This window comes from Sus scrofa, chromosome 1 (genome assembly GCF_054392235.1).
Source record: "Sus scrofa isolate SSC_HxYL_T2T_F1_AM1 chromosome 1, Sscrofa_HxYL_maternal_Yorkshire_Landrace_v2.0, whole genome shotgun sequence".
In the NCBI taxonomy this organism is placed as follows: domain Eukaryota; kingdom Metazoa; phylum Chordata; class Mammalia; order Artiodactyla; family Suidae; genus Sus; species Sus scrofa.
In genome coordinates, this window is record NC_139383.1 from 75636072 (window position 1) to 75652839 (window position 16768).

The 16768-nt window shown below is 41.2% G+C and overlaps 1 protein-coding gene across 8 annotated transcripts in view; it reads right to left on the minus strand.

Moving 5' to 3' along the window:
* Nucleotides 1-2583: 2583 nt before the first annotated feature.
* The window catches only part of PPIL6 (peptidylprolyl isomerase like 6), a 45051-nt gene continuing 30866 nt past the window's right edge, over nucleotides 2584-16768 (minus strand). For 7 of the 8 annotated variants that reach the window (XR_014811896.1, XM_021101239.2, XM_013992739.3 and 4 more), the window contains 2 exons: nucleotides 16093-16228; nucleotides 2584-4865 (listed from right to left, as the gene is read on the minus strand). Coding sequence is in view for 7 of the 8 variants with exons in the window: in XM_021101239.2 (XP_020956898.1) it covers nucleotides 4754-4865; nucleotides 16093-16228 (248 nt within the window). In the remaining variant the exon portion in view is untranslated. The remainder of the gene's footprint in view (nucleotides 4866-16092; nucleotides 16229-16768) is intronic. The other variant, NM_001243664.1, reaches the window with a different exon arrangement.

The window sequence follows — 16768 nt, forward strand, 5'->3', positions numbered from 1 at the left end:
TTTGTCCATTTTTGATTGTGTTTTTTTTTGGTACTGAGTTGTATGAGTTGTTGGTATATTTTGGAAATTAAACCCCTGTCAGTCGCTTCATTTGCAAATATTTTCTCCCATTCCCTAGGTTGTCTTTTTGTTTTGTTTATGGTTTCCTTTACTATGTAAAAGCTTATAGGAGTTTCAGTTGTGACTCAGCAGGTTAAGAACCCCACTAGAATCCATGAGGATGTGAGTTTGATCCCTGGCTTCATTCAGTGGGTTAAGGATCTGGCATTGCCGCGAGGTGCAGTGTAGGTCGCAGATGCTGCTTGGATCTGGCAATGCTGTGGCAGTGATATAGGCCAGCAGCTGCAGCTCTGATTCGAGCCCTAGCCTGGGAACTTCCGTATACTGCAGATGAGTCTCTAAAAAGAAAATTAAAATAAAAGTAAAGCTTATGGATTTGATTAGGTCCCATTTGTTTATTTTTATTTCTATTGCCTTAGGAGACTGACCTAGGAAAATACTGGTATGATTTATGTCAGAAAATGCTTTACCTATGTTCTCTTCCAGGAGTTTTATGGTGTCATGTCTTATAAATAAACTCCATTTGGAGTTTATTTTTGTGTATGATGTGAAGGGGTGTTCTAACTCATTGATTTACATGAATAAAATACAGTTTTAACATATATTAAACCTCGTGTAATATTTAAATAACTTTTAACAAAATTAGAGACGGTTGTAATAAATCAATCAATATAAAATGGTATATTCCGATTCTTCCTACTAAATACATTGTGATCAGTGTTGGTGATAAAATACAAGAAGGCTAGGCTGAAATACCTCTCCTTAGGAAGCTCTCCGCTTTGACTATGGGTATTTCCTTGATAACTGTTCCAGGGTTTCATAGGGGAGCTTTACACTTCAGAGCAGTTGTTCTCAACCTTGGTTGAACGTAGGACTCACCAGGATGTTTTGAAAAATACTCATGCGTGGGTACCGATTTAATTCATCTGGAATAATGTCAGGGCATCAGGAGTTTAAAAAGCTCCCCAGGTGTTTCTAGTCTGCAGCTGAGGTTGCAAACCACTGCTTTACTCTTGCTTCTCAAAGTGTGGTTCACTAAACAAAACCATTCATACCACAAGAAAACTTGTTAGAAATGCAAAAATCTTGGGCCTTCCCCTCAGACCTCCAGAATTAACGAGATCCATGGGTACATATGGACACCTATTCAAGTCTGAGAAGGCTGCTTTACAACATCACCTGTTAGATAGAACTATTCTGTCCTCCTAAGTGGCTCCAATTCTTTGTGGTGACTCTTCCACAAAATTACATCAAGCAAAGACAAGTTAAGAGGTTTTTGTTTCTTTGAGTTTTTGCTTGTTTTACAAATGTAGGTAAGGTTAGGGTACAAACACAAAATTCCCCCATGTGTAGGAGTTTTGGAGCTCAGGCTAGGGTCCCTCTAGGCTGGCACCTGAGATGCATTTATCTTTGTTTTTGTACTGGTTTAAGTCCCAGGCAAGCTAGAGCCTTTTGCATTATATCTCTTAGACCTTTAGGAAACAAAAGTTATTGTTAATAACTCATTCCTCAGGAACAACTCCCAAGTTTAAGCTAAACGACACCCCAGGCAGCTGTCTGGTATCCAGCACTACGTACTACTTCTTTCTGTGCCCAGTCCTATCTTGGAGAGCTGATTTTTCAGCCAGAACACACCCTGATGGACATTGTGCTTATTAAAACCAGTCAAGTGATTCTGTACTGAATGGTAAAGAGCACTGCCCTGAGCAGCCCAAGAGTCCCGCTGCCTCCCCTGAAACTCCAGAAACCCTGAAACCCCGATGCCTCTCTAGCAGCAGAGGGTTTACCTCCTGCCCAGACAGGAGCTGCACGACCCCACCCCAGGCCTCTAAGTCACCATCCCTTCTGATTGGTCAGTGTTTGCATACCTCCCTGCTGCCTTGATGAAATCAAAGTTTCTTGTCTCATTTTTTTCCTCATTCTTTTCTGTTGTCACACTTTAGTGTTTTATAACTTTTATCTTTCTTCCGCATACCTGCATGCTGCAATTCTCTCATGTATCTATGTCTTTAATATATTCTAATATAGATGTATCAGTCATGTACCTTTAAAGGATTATAAGAGCCACTATATAGGGAGTTCCTGTTGTGGCTTAGTGGTAATGAACCTGACTAGTATCCATGAGGACACAGGTTCGATCCCTGGCCTTGCTAAGTGGATTAAGGATCCAGTGTTGCCATGAGCTGTGGTGTAGGTTGCAGACAGGCTCAGATCCCATGTTGCTGTGGCTGTGGTGTAGGCTAGCAGCTACAACTCCGATTCAACCCCTGGCCTGGGAACCTCCATTTGTCACGGGTGCGGCCCTTAAAAGCAGGAAAAAAAAAATAAAGAATTACTACATATACAGACTTGTGATTAAAGTTTCTACACATACACAGACTTAAAGTGGGAAGTGAGAGCAAAGGGCCCATGAACTTGCCATCCTCCAGACAGTTAGCAGAGTCCTACCTTAATAATGCAGCTAAACTGAAAAATAAAGGGAGCTGGAATCAGTTTCTTAGGCCCATGCAAATACCCAAGTTCTTTCACAATATCAGATAAATGTTTAATACCTTAATATACAGGTTCATTGCCAGAAAGAATTGCTCTGCTGCTTGTTATTACATGACTAATGCTTGTAATTTGTTTTAATTAGGATCTTTGCAAAGCGTCAGTCTCATTCATCACATGCTTCATGAGTTGGTGAAAGTCTCTGTGGCAAACCCAGCACCTTTTTGTTTGAGATGTCACCAGTGTGCCAGAGGAACCCCTCCAAAGGCGCAGTGAGAAAGAATGGATCTGGAGGCTTCATGCAGACAGCTTGAATTCTCAGGTTGGCCAAAATGCCTTCTGTTTAGTGTTCCCTAAATCTGGCGTGGAAGAGTTTTTTAAAAACACAAGTTCCTAGGTAACACCGTGAAAGTCGTATACCAGGAATTTTTTAAGCATACATGTATTGAACACTTTCAGCATAACAGTCCTATTCTAGGTCCTGTCTACAAATTATTGATTCTTCTTGAACCCTCACAACAGCTCTGTGTGGTAGGTACCACTGTTTTGAGATGAAGAAATAGAGGCACAGTGAAGTTCTTGCCTGAGTTCCTGAAGAGCCAGGATTTAACCCCAGGCTCTCTGGCTCTAGAACACACATCCTCACCACTCTCCTGCCCCTGGGTCAGTTGCTAATGTGACACAGGCAGGATGCTTCCTCCCATTCCACCTCAGATCTTAGGATGCAACAGTATACTAGTAACAATGAACCCATTATTTTAAAAAGAAAAAAAAAGAAAGGATATGCCAGTTATCAGGAGTTAGTGATGGTACGGAACAGAGGAGCAGATGTAACCATAAAAAGCTAGCCCAGGGGGGTCTTTGTGGTGCTGAAAATGTTCTTTGTCATGATTGTGGTGCCGCTCATACCAGGTAATAAAATGACAACTCTACCAATGTCAGTGCATAGTTTTGATATCGTACCATATAGCATGAGATAGGACCACCAGTGAGCCGTACACAGGACTGCTCTGTACTATTTTTGCAATTTCATGTCAACCTATATTCATTTCAAAATTAAAAATTAAAAAAAATCCTTTGCCTACCTTTGGCAAGCCCCAAGTCAATTAGAGGGCTGTCTCCAGATTGACTCAAAGGAATAATTGTTCTTGGAAGATAGACCTTGACCTAAGGGCAAGCAAAGCTCAATGGTTGGCGCAAAGCAGCGGTGAACAGTAGTGTTGGCAGCAGCTGAGCTGGTGGGGAGAGAGTGTATCACCACTGACAAGGGGCAGGCGCTTTGCTGACTGCACAAAGTGAGCTGAAACCTGTTGCTTACATCTTGTGGTGACTCCCAAGTGACCAGTGCCTGGGGGGGGCTAAATAAGAAGCTCTAGGGAGAGAGCTAAGTGAATGTGCAGAATCCCTGTTCCTCTAGAGGCTCTGAGGCATCTAGAGACAGAGTCCAACAGCTTGTGTTGAAAAAGTTCCCTGGGTGACAGGGGTTTGAGAATCTCAGCTTAAGGAATAGCTTATAAAGCTGGATCCCAGTAACTTCTCAGGAGACCACAGGGTCTGTAACCCAAGCTCAGAGACAAGTACTCTATTCATAAAAATATCCCAAGCATATACCCTTTTCAGAATGTTGTGTATAAGCAATGAAATATTACCATGAAATTTTTTTCTGTTGCCTCTTTCCCGGTTGGTAATTTACCAAGTTTCTTTTGGCAGAAATATAATCACAAACAGCAACATAATTCTGTTGTAGGTACAGACATTGTAGGGTTCGAAGGCCATTAGGTGCTGCTGCTAAATTAAGAAAGGTTTTGGCTACAGACCAATAAAATAATCAACAAACAGGTGTCTGTTTGTCCCGCATAGTAAGATTTAGGCCAGACATAGGTAGTTGCTGGTATTGGTTCTGCAGCTGCCAAAGGTAGGGGCCGACACCTCTGTTGTTCAGCTCCTGTCTCACTGGCTAGGAAATTATCCCATGGCTACTCCTGGCTGCAGAGGAGGCTGGAAAATTGTGTCTTTTGCTTTTGTATAGTCTCTATAGCAGAGGCAAGAGAGGAAGAAGGAGAGCAATTGAGTGCTGGGTGAGCTAACCTACAGCATCTGCCATGGCTTTCAAATTAAATTTTATCAAGCACTGTTTAATTAAATCTAGAAACAGCTGATCTGATATATAATAATAAATTTGGGGGAAATACTGATATGAAAATTAGGCATAAAGATCTCCACTGTTTAAAATTACACATTTTTGTATTGGTCTTTCATTCTCTGTTGGAACCAGTTCTAGTTGTTGAAGAACATCTGTTCCTTCAATCAATTGCCTATATATAGGAGAAAAAAGACGGAAACTTTAGTCAGTCGTAAATTTTCCCACTTGGCTTACATTCCTAAATTGAGTCCTGTCTAGCTTAGTTAAGGCTATTCACTGCAGATTAAATTAACATCTGTCATAAATATCTGCACTAGCTCTAGATCTATCTGTTCACTTTGCCTTGGTTCCTCCGCACCTGCTCTGGGATCTTATCCTCACTGCCATCAGAGTGGCCTTTTAAAAATGCAGTTATGGTCTCACCTCCCTGCTTAAAGCACTTCAATAATTTCCCATTATCCTCGTGATAAAGACCAACATCTCCCCGCTTCACTGGAGGGCTGCCGTGCGGCACGCTCCCAGGCTCTCTCGGCTCTAGCTGGACTGGATTTCAGCACCCGTCACCCCATGAGCCACAGCTGTCCCCTTTGTTCTTGCCTCCCACTACCCCTTTGTCCCGCCTTCCTTCAGATCTTACCCAGTCATCATTTCCTTGGGGGAAGTTTCCCAGATGCCACTGCTCCCACTTATCAAGTCCCCCACCTCCTTTATAGGTGTGATGAGGGTTAAATTTGACATTTGCTTCTGTGCTTCTTGGATTAATTGCTGATTCTCCCATGAAGGAACTATGCTTTTGCTTAATGCTCAGTGCCTGGCACAGAGTCGCCCCTATTTGCCATCCCCTGAATATGTGAATAAAACAGCCCAATGCCATGCTAGTTTGGGTCTCTGTAGACATTCACTGTCCATGAACCAGAACTCCCTGAGTGCTAGACTTCTGATGGTTCTTTCAGCAAAAAAAAAGCTCATCGGGGGCCAGAGAGATGGCCCTAAACAGAGGATTGTGCCCTCTGCCAATGTTTTGAGTTGAAGCAGTGGCTGAGGGGAAGGTGTGATTTCCATTTCTGGGGACACAGTCAGTGCTGACACTGACCATGGTCTAGTCATCCCTTTTGGGGGGGGTCTCTATTTTTGCCATCCCAGTTAGAAAACATGGCACAGAGCAGGACAAAAGGTACATTCTGAGGATGAAGAACAGGGGATGAATGGACAGAATCAGCTCTGTCCAGAGAGCATGTGAAGCTCATTCTCCAGATTGGTTCCACAGATACTGATTGAGCACCTACTGTGGGCACCTCTCCAATGTGATGGGTGTTAGGGCACAAGATGAGTGAGACCCAGTCCCTATTTCAGGTTGTTCACAGGGTGCCAAAGAGGGCAAAGAAGCAATTTGATTTTGGTAGTCAGGAGGGTTTCTGACCTAAACCTTGAATGGGACTTTGGCCAACTGAAGGAAGAGATAAAGGAACAAGACTAGCAAAGCCCAGACGCTGTTCTGGGAGGGATGGTACTTTGGCCTGGCTGCAGCTCAGCTGCCCTATTGACAGCTTCCAAATCCCTATCTCCAGCCCTTGCCTAGCTTGAGTATCTACTCGTGGTACTCAGGAGTTGCAACCTGCCTGTCATATAAGTGCCTCCATTTGAAACATAACTTGTCCATCTTGAATTCCTGATCTCCTCTCCCATACCCTCCATCTTCTCTTCTCCACCTTGGTTACCGGCACCAATCATCCAACCAGTTCCAAAATCCTAAGAGTCCCTCCATATCTTCACTGCCCAATATGGTAGCCACTAACCATATGTGGATATTTAAATTAAATTAAATAATTCAGTTCCTCAGCTGCACTGGCCACATTTTTTTAATTTAATTTATTTTTTTAATTACTCAAATGAATTTATCACATCTGTAGTTGTATAATGATCATAACAATCTGATTTCACAGGATTTCCATCCCACAGCCCAAGCACATCCCCCCACCCCCCAAACTGTCTCCTCCAGAGACCATAAGTATTCCAATGTCTGTGAGTCAGCATCTGTTCTGCAAAGAAGTTCAGTCTGTCCTTTTTTCAGATTCCACATGTCAGTGAAAGCATTTGATGTTGGTGTCTCATTGTATGGCTGATTTCACTTAGCATGATAATTTCTAGGTCCATCCATGTTGCTAAAAATGCCGGTATTTCCTTGTAATGACCGAGTAATATTCCATTGTGTATATCTACCACATCTTCTTGATCCACTCCTCTGTTGATGGACATTTAGGTTGTTTCCATGTCTTGGCTATTGTGAATAGTGCTGCAGTGAACATTGGAGTACATGTGTCTTTGCGAGTCGTGGTTTTCTCTGGATAGATGTCCAGGAGTGGGATTTCTGGATCAAATGGTAGTTCTATTTTGCGTTTTCTGAGGAATCTCCATACTGCTTTCCACAATGGTTGCACCAATTTACAATCCCACCAACAGTGTACTAGGGTTCCTTTTTCTCCACACCCTCTCCAGCACTTATTGTTTGTAGACTTTTGGATGATGGCCATTCTGGCTGGTGTGAGGTGGTACCTCATCGTGGTTTTGATGTGCATCTCTCTAATAATGAGTGATGCTAAACATCTTTTCATGTGTTTTTTGGCCATCTGTATGTCTTCTTTGGAGAACTGTTTAAATATTCTGCCCATTTTTTGATGGGGTTTTTTGCTTTGTTAGTATTGAGCAGTAGGAAGTGTTTATAAATTTTGGAGATGAATCCCTTGTCAGTTGATTCATTTGCAAAGATCTTTACCCATTCTGTGGGTTGTCTTTTTGTTTTGTTTAGCGTTTCTTTTGCTGTGCAGAAAATTTTCAGTTTGATTAGGTCCCATTTGTTTATTTTTGTTTTTATTGTCATTACTCTAAGAGGTGGATCTGAGAAGATGTTGCTATGGTTTATGTCAGAGAGTGTTTGGCCTATGTTTTCCTCTAAGAGTTTGATAGTGTCTGGTCTTATATCTAGGTCTTTAATCCATTTTGAGTTTATTTTTGTGTATGGTGTTAGGGAGTATTCTAATTTCGTTCTCTTCCATGTGGCTGTCCAGTTTTTCCAGCACCACTTATTGAACGGGCTGCCCGTTATCCATTATATCTCCTTGCCTCCTTTGTCATAGATTAGTTGGCTGTAGGTGCGTGGGTTGAATTCGGGGCTTTCTATCCTGTTCCACTGATCTATATTTCTGTCTTTGTGCCAGTACCATGCGGTTTTGATGACTCTTGCTTTGTAGTATAGTCTGAAGTCCGGGATCCTGATTCCTCCAGCTCCATTTTTCTTTTTCAGGATGTCTTTGGCTACTCTGAGTCTTCTGTGCTTCCAAACAAACTTTAAAATATTTTGGGAGTTCCCGTCATGGCGCAGTGGTTAACAAATCCGACTAGGAACCATGAGGTTGCGGGTTCGGTCCCTGCCCTTGCTCAGTGGGTTAACAATCCAGCGTTGCCATGAGCTGTGGTGTAGGTTGCAGATGCGGCTCGGATCCAGCGTTGCTGTGGCTCTGGCATAGGCCAGTGGCTGCAGCTCCAATTCAACCCCTAGCCTGGGAACCTCCGTATGCCACAGAAGCAGCCCAAGAAATGGCAAAAAGACAAGAAAAAAAAATTTTGTTCGAGTTCTGTGAAAAATGTCCTTGGTAATTTGATAGGGATTGCATTGAATCTGCATATTGCCTTAAGTAGTATAGTCATTTTGATAATATTACTTCTTCCAATCCAAGAGCATTGTCTGTCTTTCCATCTATTTGTGTCATCTTTGATTTCTTTCATCAGTGGCTTATAGTTTTCAGAGTACAGGTCTTTGGTCTCATTAGGTAGGTTTACTCATAGGTATTTTATTCTTTTGGATGGGATGGTAAACAGGATTGCTTCCCTAATTTCTTTTTCTGCTCTTTCATTGTTAGTATATAGAAATGCCATCGATTTCTGTGTATTAATTTGTATCCTGTGACTTTGCCAAATCATGGATGAGCTCTAACAGTTTTCTGGTAGAGTCTTTAGGATTCTCTAGGTATAGTATCATGTCATATGCAAATAGTGATAGTTTCACTTCTTCCTTTCCAATTTGGATTCCTTTTATTTCTTTTACTACTCTGATTGCCATGGCTAGGACTTCCAAAACTATGTTGAAGAGTAGTGGCAAGGGCGGAAACCCTTGTCTTGTTCCTGATCTCAGAGGGAATTCTTTCAGCTTTTCACCATTGAGAATGTTGTTCGCTGTGGGTTTGTCATATATGGCCTTTATCATGTTGAGGTAGGTTCCCGTTATGCCCACTTTCTGAAGGGTTTTATCAGAAATGGGTGTTGGATTTTGTCAAAGGCTTTTTCGCGTCTGTTGAGAGGATCATGTGGTTTTTATTCTTCAGTTTGTTAATGTGGTGTATTACAATGATGGATTTGCAGATATTGAAGAACTCTTGCATCCCTGGGATAAATCCCACTTGATCACAATGTACAATCCTTTTAAAGTATTGTTGGATGCAGTTTGCTAGTATTTTGTTGAGGATTTGTGCATTGATGTTCATCAGTGAAATTGGCCTGTAGTTTTCTTTTTTTGTGGAATCTTTGTCTGGTTTTGGTATCAGGGTGATGGTGGCCTCATAGAATGAGTTTGGGAGTATCCCTTCCTCTGCAATTTTTTGAAATAGTTTCAGAAGGAGAGGTGTTAGCTCTTCTCTAAGTGTTTGATAGAATTCGCCTGTGAAGCCATCTGGTCCTGGACTTTTGTTTGTTGGAAGTTTTTTAATCACAGTTTCAATTTCAGTTCTTGTGATTGGTCCATGCATCTTTTCTGTTTCATCTTGGTTTAGTCTTGGAAGATTGTACTTTTCTAAGAATTTCTCCATTTCTTCTAGGTTTTCCGTTTTATTGGCCTATAGTTGCATATAGTAGTCTCTTATGATCCTTTGTATTTCTGTGATGTCCGTTGTTACTTCTCCTTTTTCATTTCTAATTTTATTGATTTGAGTCCTCTCTTTTTCTTGATGAGTCTGGCTAAGGGCTTATCAATTTTGTTGATCTTTTCAAAGAACCAGCTTTTCGTTTCATTGATCTTTATGGTTTTCTTTGCTTCTATTTCATTGATTTCTGCTCTGATCTTTATGATTTCTTTCCTTCTACTAACTTTAGGTCTTGTCTGTTCTTCTCTCTCAAGCTGCTTTAGATGTAAAGTTAGCTTGTTTATTTGAGCTTTTTCTTGTTTCCTGAGGTGGGCTTGTATTGCTATAAACTTTCCTCTTAGAACAGCTTTTGCTACATCCCATAGGTTTTGGAGTGTTGTATTTTTGTTGTCATTTGCTGCTTGGTATTTTTTAATTTCCTCTTTGATTTCTTCACTGATCCATTGGTTGTTTAGTAGCATGTTGTTGAGTCTCCACGTGTTTGTGTTTTTTGCAGTTTTTTTCTTGTTGATTTCCAGTCATATAGCATTGTGGTTGGAAAAGATGCTTGATATGATTTCCGTTTTCTTAAGTTACCGAGGTTGGATTTGTAGCCCAGGATATGATCAATCTTAGAGAATGTTCCATGTGCACTTGAGAAGAATGTGTATTCTGTTGCTTTTTGATGAAATATCCTATAAATATCTACTACGTCCATCTAGTTTAATGTATCATTCAGGGCCTGTGTTTCCCTATTGATTTTCTGTCTGGTTGATCTGTCCATTGCTGTACGTGAGGTGTTAAAGTCCCCCACTGTTATTGCGTTATTGTTGATTTGTCCTTTTAAGGTTGTTAGCAGTTGCCATATATATTGTGGTGACCCTATGTTGGGTGCATAGATATTTGTTATATCATCTTCTTGGATTGATCCTTTGATCATTATGTAATGTCCTTCTTTGTCCCTTAAAATATTCTTCATTTTAAAGTCTGTTTTGTCTGATGTGAGTATTGCTACTCCAGCTTTCTTTTGATCCCTGTTCACATGAAGTATGTTCTTCCATCCTCTCACTTTCAATTTGTATGTGTCCCTAGAAGTGAAGTGGGTCTCTTGAAGACAGCATATATATGGGTCTTGTTTTTGTATCCATTCAGCCAGTCTATGTCTTTTGGTTGGCGTGTTTAGTCCATTAACATTTAAGGTAAGTATTGATATGTATGTTCTTATTGCCATTTTCTTAATTGCTTTGGATTTGTTTTTGCTGCTGTTTTTCCTTTCCTTCTTCTCTTGTTCTTTTCTGCCTAGAGGCGTTCCTTTAGTATTTGTTGTAAGGCTGGTTTAGTGTTGCTGAATTCTCTCAGCTTTTGCTTATCTGTGAAGTTTGTGATTTCTCCTCCAAATCTGAATAAGAGCCTTGCTGGGTAAAGTTAATCTTGGTTGGAGGTTTTTTCCTTTCATCACCTTAAGTATATCATGCCACTCCCTTCTGGCCTGAGTGAAACTTCAGCAGAGTTTCTGTTGAAAAATCTGCTGATAACATTATTGGTGTTCCCTTGTATGTTACTTGTTTCTTTTCCCTAGCTGCTTTCAAGATTTTCTCTTTGTCTTTACTTTTGGTCAGTTTGATTAATATGTGTCTTGGTGTATTCCTTCTTGGGTTTATTTTATATGGTACTTGTTGTACTTCCTGGATTTGAGTGAGTGATTCCTTCCCCATGTTAGGGAATTTTTCGGCTATTAACGCTTGGAATATTTTTTCTATCTCCTTCTCTTTCTTCTTCTTCTGGCACCCCTGTAATATGGATGTTGGTGTGTTTAACATTGTCCCAGAGTTCTCTGAGACTCTCTTCATTTCTTTTCAGTCTTTTTTCTGTTCCACGTCCGTAATTTCCACTAATCTGTCCTCCACCTCGTTTATTCATTCTTCTGCCTCCTGTATTCTGCTGTTGGCTGCTTCTGGTGAATTTTTTATTTCAGTTATTGTATTTTGCATCTCTTCTTGTTTAAGTTTTATATCTTGTATCTCTTTGCTCAATGTTTCCTGTAAGTTATCCATCTTTGCCTCCAGTTTATTTCCAATGTCTTGCATCATCTTCAGCATCAACAATCTAAAGTCTTTTTCCTGGAGGCTGAAATCTCATTGCTTAGCTGACTTTCTGGGGTTTTTCCTTTCTCCCTCATCAGAGTTATAGTTCTCTGTCTTTTCATTTTATAGGTTTTTGGTGTGGTGACCTTTTTACAGATAATAGAGCTGTAGCCTCTCTTACTTCTGATGTCTGCCCCCCTGTGGCTGAAGTTGGTATGGGGGGTTGCTGTAGGCTTCCTGATGGGAGGGGCTGATGCCTGCCCACTGATAGGTGGAGCTGAGTCAATCCCTCTGGTTGGTGGGGCTTAGTCTCTGGATGGGATTAGAGGCAGCTGTGTGCCTGAGGGGTCTTTAGGTAGCCTGTTTACTGGGGTGCAGGGCTGTGATCCCACCTGGATTGTTGTTTGCCCTGGGGCTTCTCAGAGCTGACTTGTGGGTGGGGCCAGATTTTCCCAACATGGCCACCTCCAGAGAAAGGTAGACTGCTGAATATTCCTGAGAGCTTTGATTTCAATGTCCTTCCCTCACAACAAGCCACGTTCACCCCCTTTTTTCCATGATGTCCTCCAAGAACTGCAGTCAGGTTTGACCCAGATTCCTATGGAGACTTTGCTTTGCTCTGGGACCCAGTGCACGTGAAAGTCTGTGTGCGCCTTTTAAGAATGGGGTCTCCATTTCCCCCAGTCCCGTGGAGCTCCTGTGCACAAGCCCCACTGGCTTTCAATGCCAGATGCTACAGGGCTCTTTCTCCCCTTGCCAGATCCCCACATGAGAGAGTTTGATGTGGGGCTCAGAACTCTCACTCCTGTAGGTGAGTCTCTGTGAACCAGTTAGTTTCTAGTCTGTGGGGCTTCCCACCCAGGAGGTATGGGATTGTTTATATCACAAAATTGCCCCTCCTACCTCTTGATGTGTCCTCCTCATTTTCTTCTGGAGTAGGATATGTTTTTTAAGGTTTCCAGTCCATTTGGGTGAAGAGTGCTCAGTCTTTAGTTGTGAATTTTGTTGTTTTTAGAAGAGAAGTTGAGCTCCAGTCCTTCTATTCCGCCATCTTAATCCCTAGGAAGTGCACTGGCTACATTTCAAGTGCTCAGTGACCACATGCGGCCAGTGGCTTTCATATTGGGCAGCACAGATCACAGTACATTTCCATCTCTGGGTAAAAATCTGTTATATACCACTGCTGTAGAGCTTTCCCATGGCCTTACCACCAACATCTCAATAGGCATAAAGTCTCATCGAATCTAACTCCCAAGTAGCCTGTGCATTTTTCCATTTATCCTCTGCTCATCTGTACTGCCAGTGCCTTAGACCAGGACTTCATTTATGGCCTACTCTTTCCATTGCCTTTTAACTACCTTCATTTTCATCCTTTGCTAATTAGTTCTTCATTTCTGCTAAAAAGAGTTGTTGTTGTTGTTGTTTTTTCAGAATGAGAACCTGGTCCTGTTGCTCCCAATTTAAAATTCATCCATGGCTTCCCAGCCCCTTCAGGTGGGGGTCCATGCTCAGCAGCATGGCACCCACAGCTCTTTGAGAGCTGAGCCCTGGCTCTCTCATCTTCACAGCCTCCACTCTCTCCATTTCCCCCTGGGCACTAAGCTCAAATCAGATGACTTGTAGATAAGATGCTCTTGTTAGTCCTTAGGGCCTCTCTGCAAAGGCTATTCACTGTTCCTAAAATTGATTTTACTCATTTTGATTTCTAGCCTTCTCTATTTGGGTAACTTATACGTGACTTTAAGTACTCATGTCACCTGCTACCTATGTTTGTGTGAATGGAGATATTACAGGCTTGTATTCTGATATTCTTTCCTATGAAACCACTGGGCAAGGCCATCAACATGATGCATTCTCCCCTGAAGGGTATTTCCAGTGTCATCCATCTGACGACAAGGCAAGTTCATGTACCAGACTAGGGCTTGGAAGGAGGGTCTGTCTCAGATAGGGAGGACATTTCTATATCTCTCTGGATCTTGCTAACCATGTTTGGGCTCCCAAAGCTCAAATAAACCTGGGGATGCTCTGTGATGATAGGGAATAGAAAGCATCTCCCCCTACAGAGAGCCCCACAGCAGGGAAGGAGAGTGGCCCTGAAAGAGTTAGTTCGTTTTGTCAGGTTGTCTGGTTGCCTTTCTGCTTCTTTCTCCCCTAATGTTCTGTAAGGTCTTCTTTAAGTATTTTCAGCCCAGACTGTGATGAGGAACTTTAAGGGGCAAATTGAGATTGTACTTAGGCTAGAACAATAAAAAAGGAGCAGTGCTTCCGATGCCTGTGTGTTGATGATAAGGAATCAGTGAGAGAGAGATTCCCCTAGAGGAAGATGAATCAGATGGAAAAAGGAGCCACAATCAAACCCAAATCCTCATGGATACTAGTTGGGTTCATTACTGCTGAGCCACAATGGGAACTCCTCACAGTTGCTGGGTTTTCTAATACACTATAGGCTCCCCAAAGGGTGGAAATTGTGTCTCATCACTCTTTCCCCAAGACTGAACCCAGTGACTAATGAAATGCTGGGTGAATGAATGAGTCAGGAGGCTGGCGGCTGTGCAGGCTGAACACAGATTTGGGGCCAGAGGCTGAAAGACCTGGAATGCCACTCTGACCTTTAGGCTCTGTGCATCTGAGGATGGAGGTGGTGAAGGAGGCACTAAACGTTTTAAAGCAATCACTTTTGTGTCTGAGAAAGGTACGTTTTGGAAAGATAAAAAAAAAGATCAACTAAGTATGTGGTTGAGGGTAGTGATACTACCATCAAGATGATAGGAAGGTATTTAAAAGAGCTAAGAAATTGTGAGAATTATTTGGATTCCAAAAATAATTGAAGAATGGAGTTGCCATTGTGGCTTAGTGGTAATGAACCTGCCTAGTATTCATGAGGATGCAGGTTCAATCCCTGGCCTTGCTCAGTGGGTTAATGATCCGGCAATACTGTGAGCTGTAGTGTAGGTCACTGATGTGGCTCAGATCTGGCATTACTGTGGCTGTGGTATATGCCAGCAACTGCAGCTCTGATTAGACCCCTATGGGGACCTCCATATGCTATGGGTGTGGCCCTGAAAAGCAAAAATAAATAAATAAATAAAAAATAATTGAAGAATGAATTTTCAAAATCAGGATACAGTTTATTAATACCAGGGAATATGGAGGACGAAGCATTGTTTTAGGTTATATAACTCTTAAAACCATCACTTTAAAGAAATCTCCTTTGGATGAAAATATACTTTCTGCTTTTTCAACCTGGAAATACCATCTGCGTTACACTGGAGGAATAACTGTGCTTAAAATTAACACTGGCCTGAAATTTTTTCTTGGAATGAAAAGTCAGTAATTATCCCTGTTCATGGCTAGAATAATCTATTAGTTATTCAGAAAAGTCCTGACACTTTATATATCATTTCAAGGAAGACAAAGTAAGTTTCAACTTACATTCATTACTTTAATCAAACAGGGATATGAAACCCTGGAGTGATGAAAAGTACAGTCATCATCCATTGTCAGTCCACATGTCTATAAGCATCTTGCTAATAACATTCTGGTAATTATTATCTGAGATATTTCCAAATTTTAAATTGCTCAGTAAAAAAAATTTAAAAAAGGTTACTGGAGTTCCCACTGTGGCCCAGCAGAAATGAATCTGACTAGTTTCCATGAGGACTCAGGTTCCGTCCCTGGCCTTGCTCAGTGGGTTAAGGATCCGGTGTTGTGGTGAGCTGTGGTATAGGTTGAAGATGTGGCTCAAATCTGTCATGGCTGTGGCTGTGGCATATGTGTAGGCTGGCAGCTATAGCTCCAATTCAACCCCTACCCTGGGAACTTCCACATGCTGTGCGCAGCCCTAAAAAGATTAAAAAAAAAAAATGTTGCTTGTAACTTAGATAGTTTTCATCTCTTTCTTCACAGTGTTCACAGACAGTTACTTAAATGGCTTCCCCTCACTTTTGCATCTAAATATGTCTACATTATCAAGAACTATGGTGTTAGTCACAGTCATTAGGAATTGACAATATCCCTGAGGCTGAAGATGCATAGATGGATGGACATATGGATAGAGGAATGCACAGAACATATAATGGCTGTGCCCAAATGGTTTCTATTTTTTAAAGACAGCAAGCTTCTTATGAAGTATTTATTTCTAATTGTTTGTACTATTTGTATTTTTTTTTTTATGTGTGTGGCTGCAGCCTCGGCATATAGAAGTTCCTAGGCCAGGGATTGAACCTGCGCCATAGCAGTGACCCACGCTGCTGTAGTGACAATGCTGGATCTTTAACCTGCTGCACCACAAGAGAACTCCTATTTTTGCTTTAAATTTTGTTTTTAATTACCTGTACACTTTGTACAATACTTACCCAAATCTTTTTTGAACCACATTTTTACATATATGAGTATTAGATAAACAAACTTAAAATGCACATACCCAAAAGCCACATATTTTCTATCTAGATATGGAGTGGGTTGTAGTGTGATGTAGAATTGTGATCCATTGCTGTGATGGCCTTTGTTGACCATTCCAAGAACTCCCCTTTTATTATGAGGAATTGAGAAGTTTTCATCTAGAAAAGACAGTAAAACAGTAGGTCATTAAAATACTTCTGTTTTCTTGATTATAGCATATAAAGCACAGACAGAATCCTTGGTAACAGGGGTTCTCAATCATACTTATCGATACATTCCAAGTTGTAAATATTCTATTTGTTTCATATTACTTTCACTCCAGTGGGCTGTTAAAAGATAAGCTGTAAAGTCTTATTAGAACTATTTGAGTATGTACCTTCAGTTTATCATTATTACAGTTAAGAACAAGTGTGCCAAGAAAATTAATAATGTAACAGGAAGTACTTTAATAGTATAAAAAGCACATACCTTTTTTTAAGGAATAAAAGTCAGCAAACATTCTTGTACTGTTTTGGCAGTAATATTTTATTCATACTACCAGTGTGGTCACTAAAACTGTGTCCTTTGAGAAAGCTTTCACAGACAAACCCTTCACTCACAGCATCTTCTGCAGACCTCTAGTGTAGTCTTTAAAACACTCCATGTAACTATTTACAGATTGTTTCCCGTCTGTCAGGGCAGGGACTTTGCCTCATTAT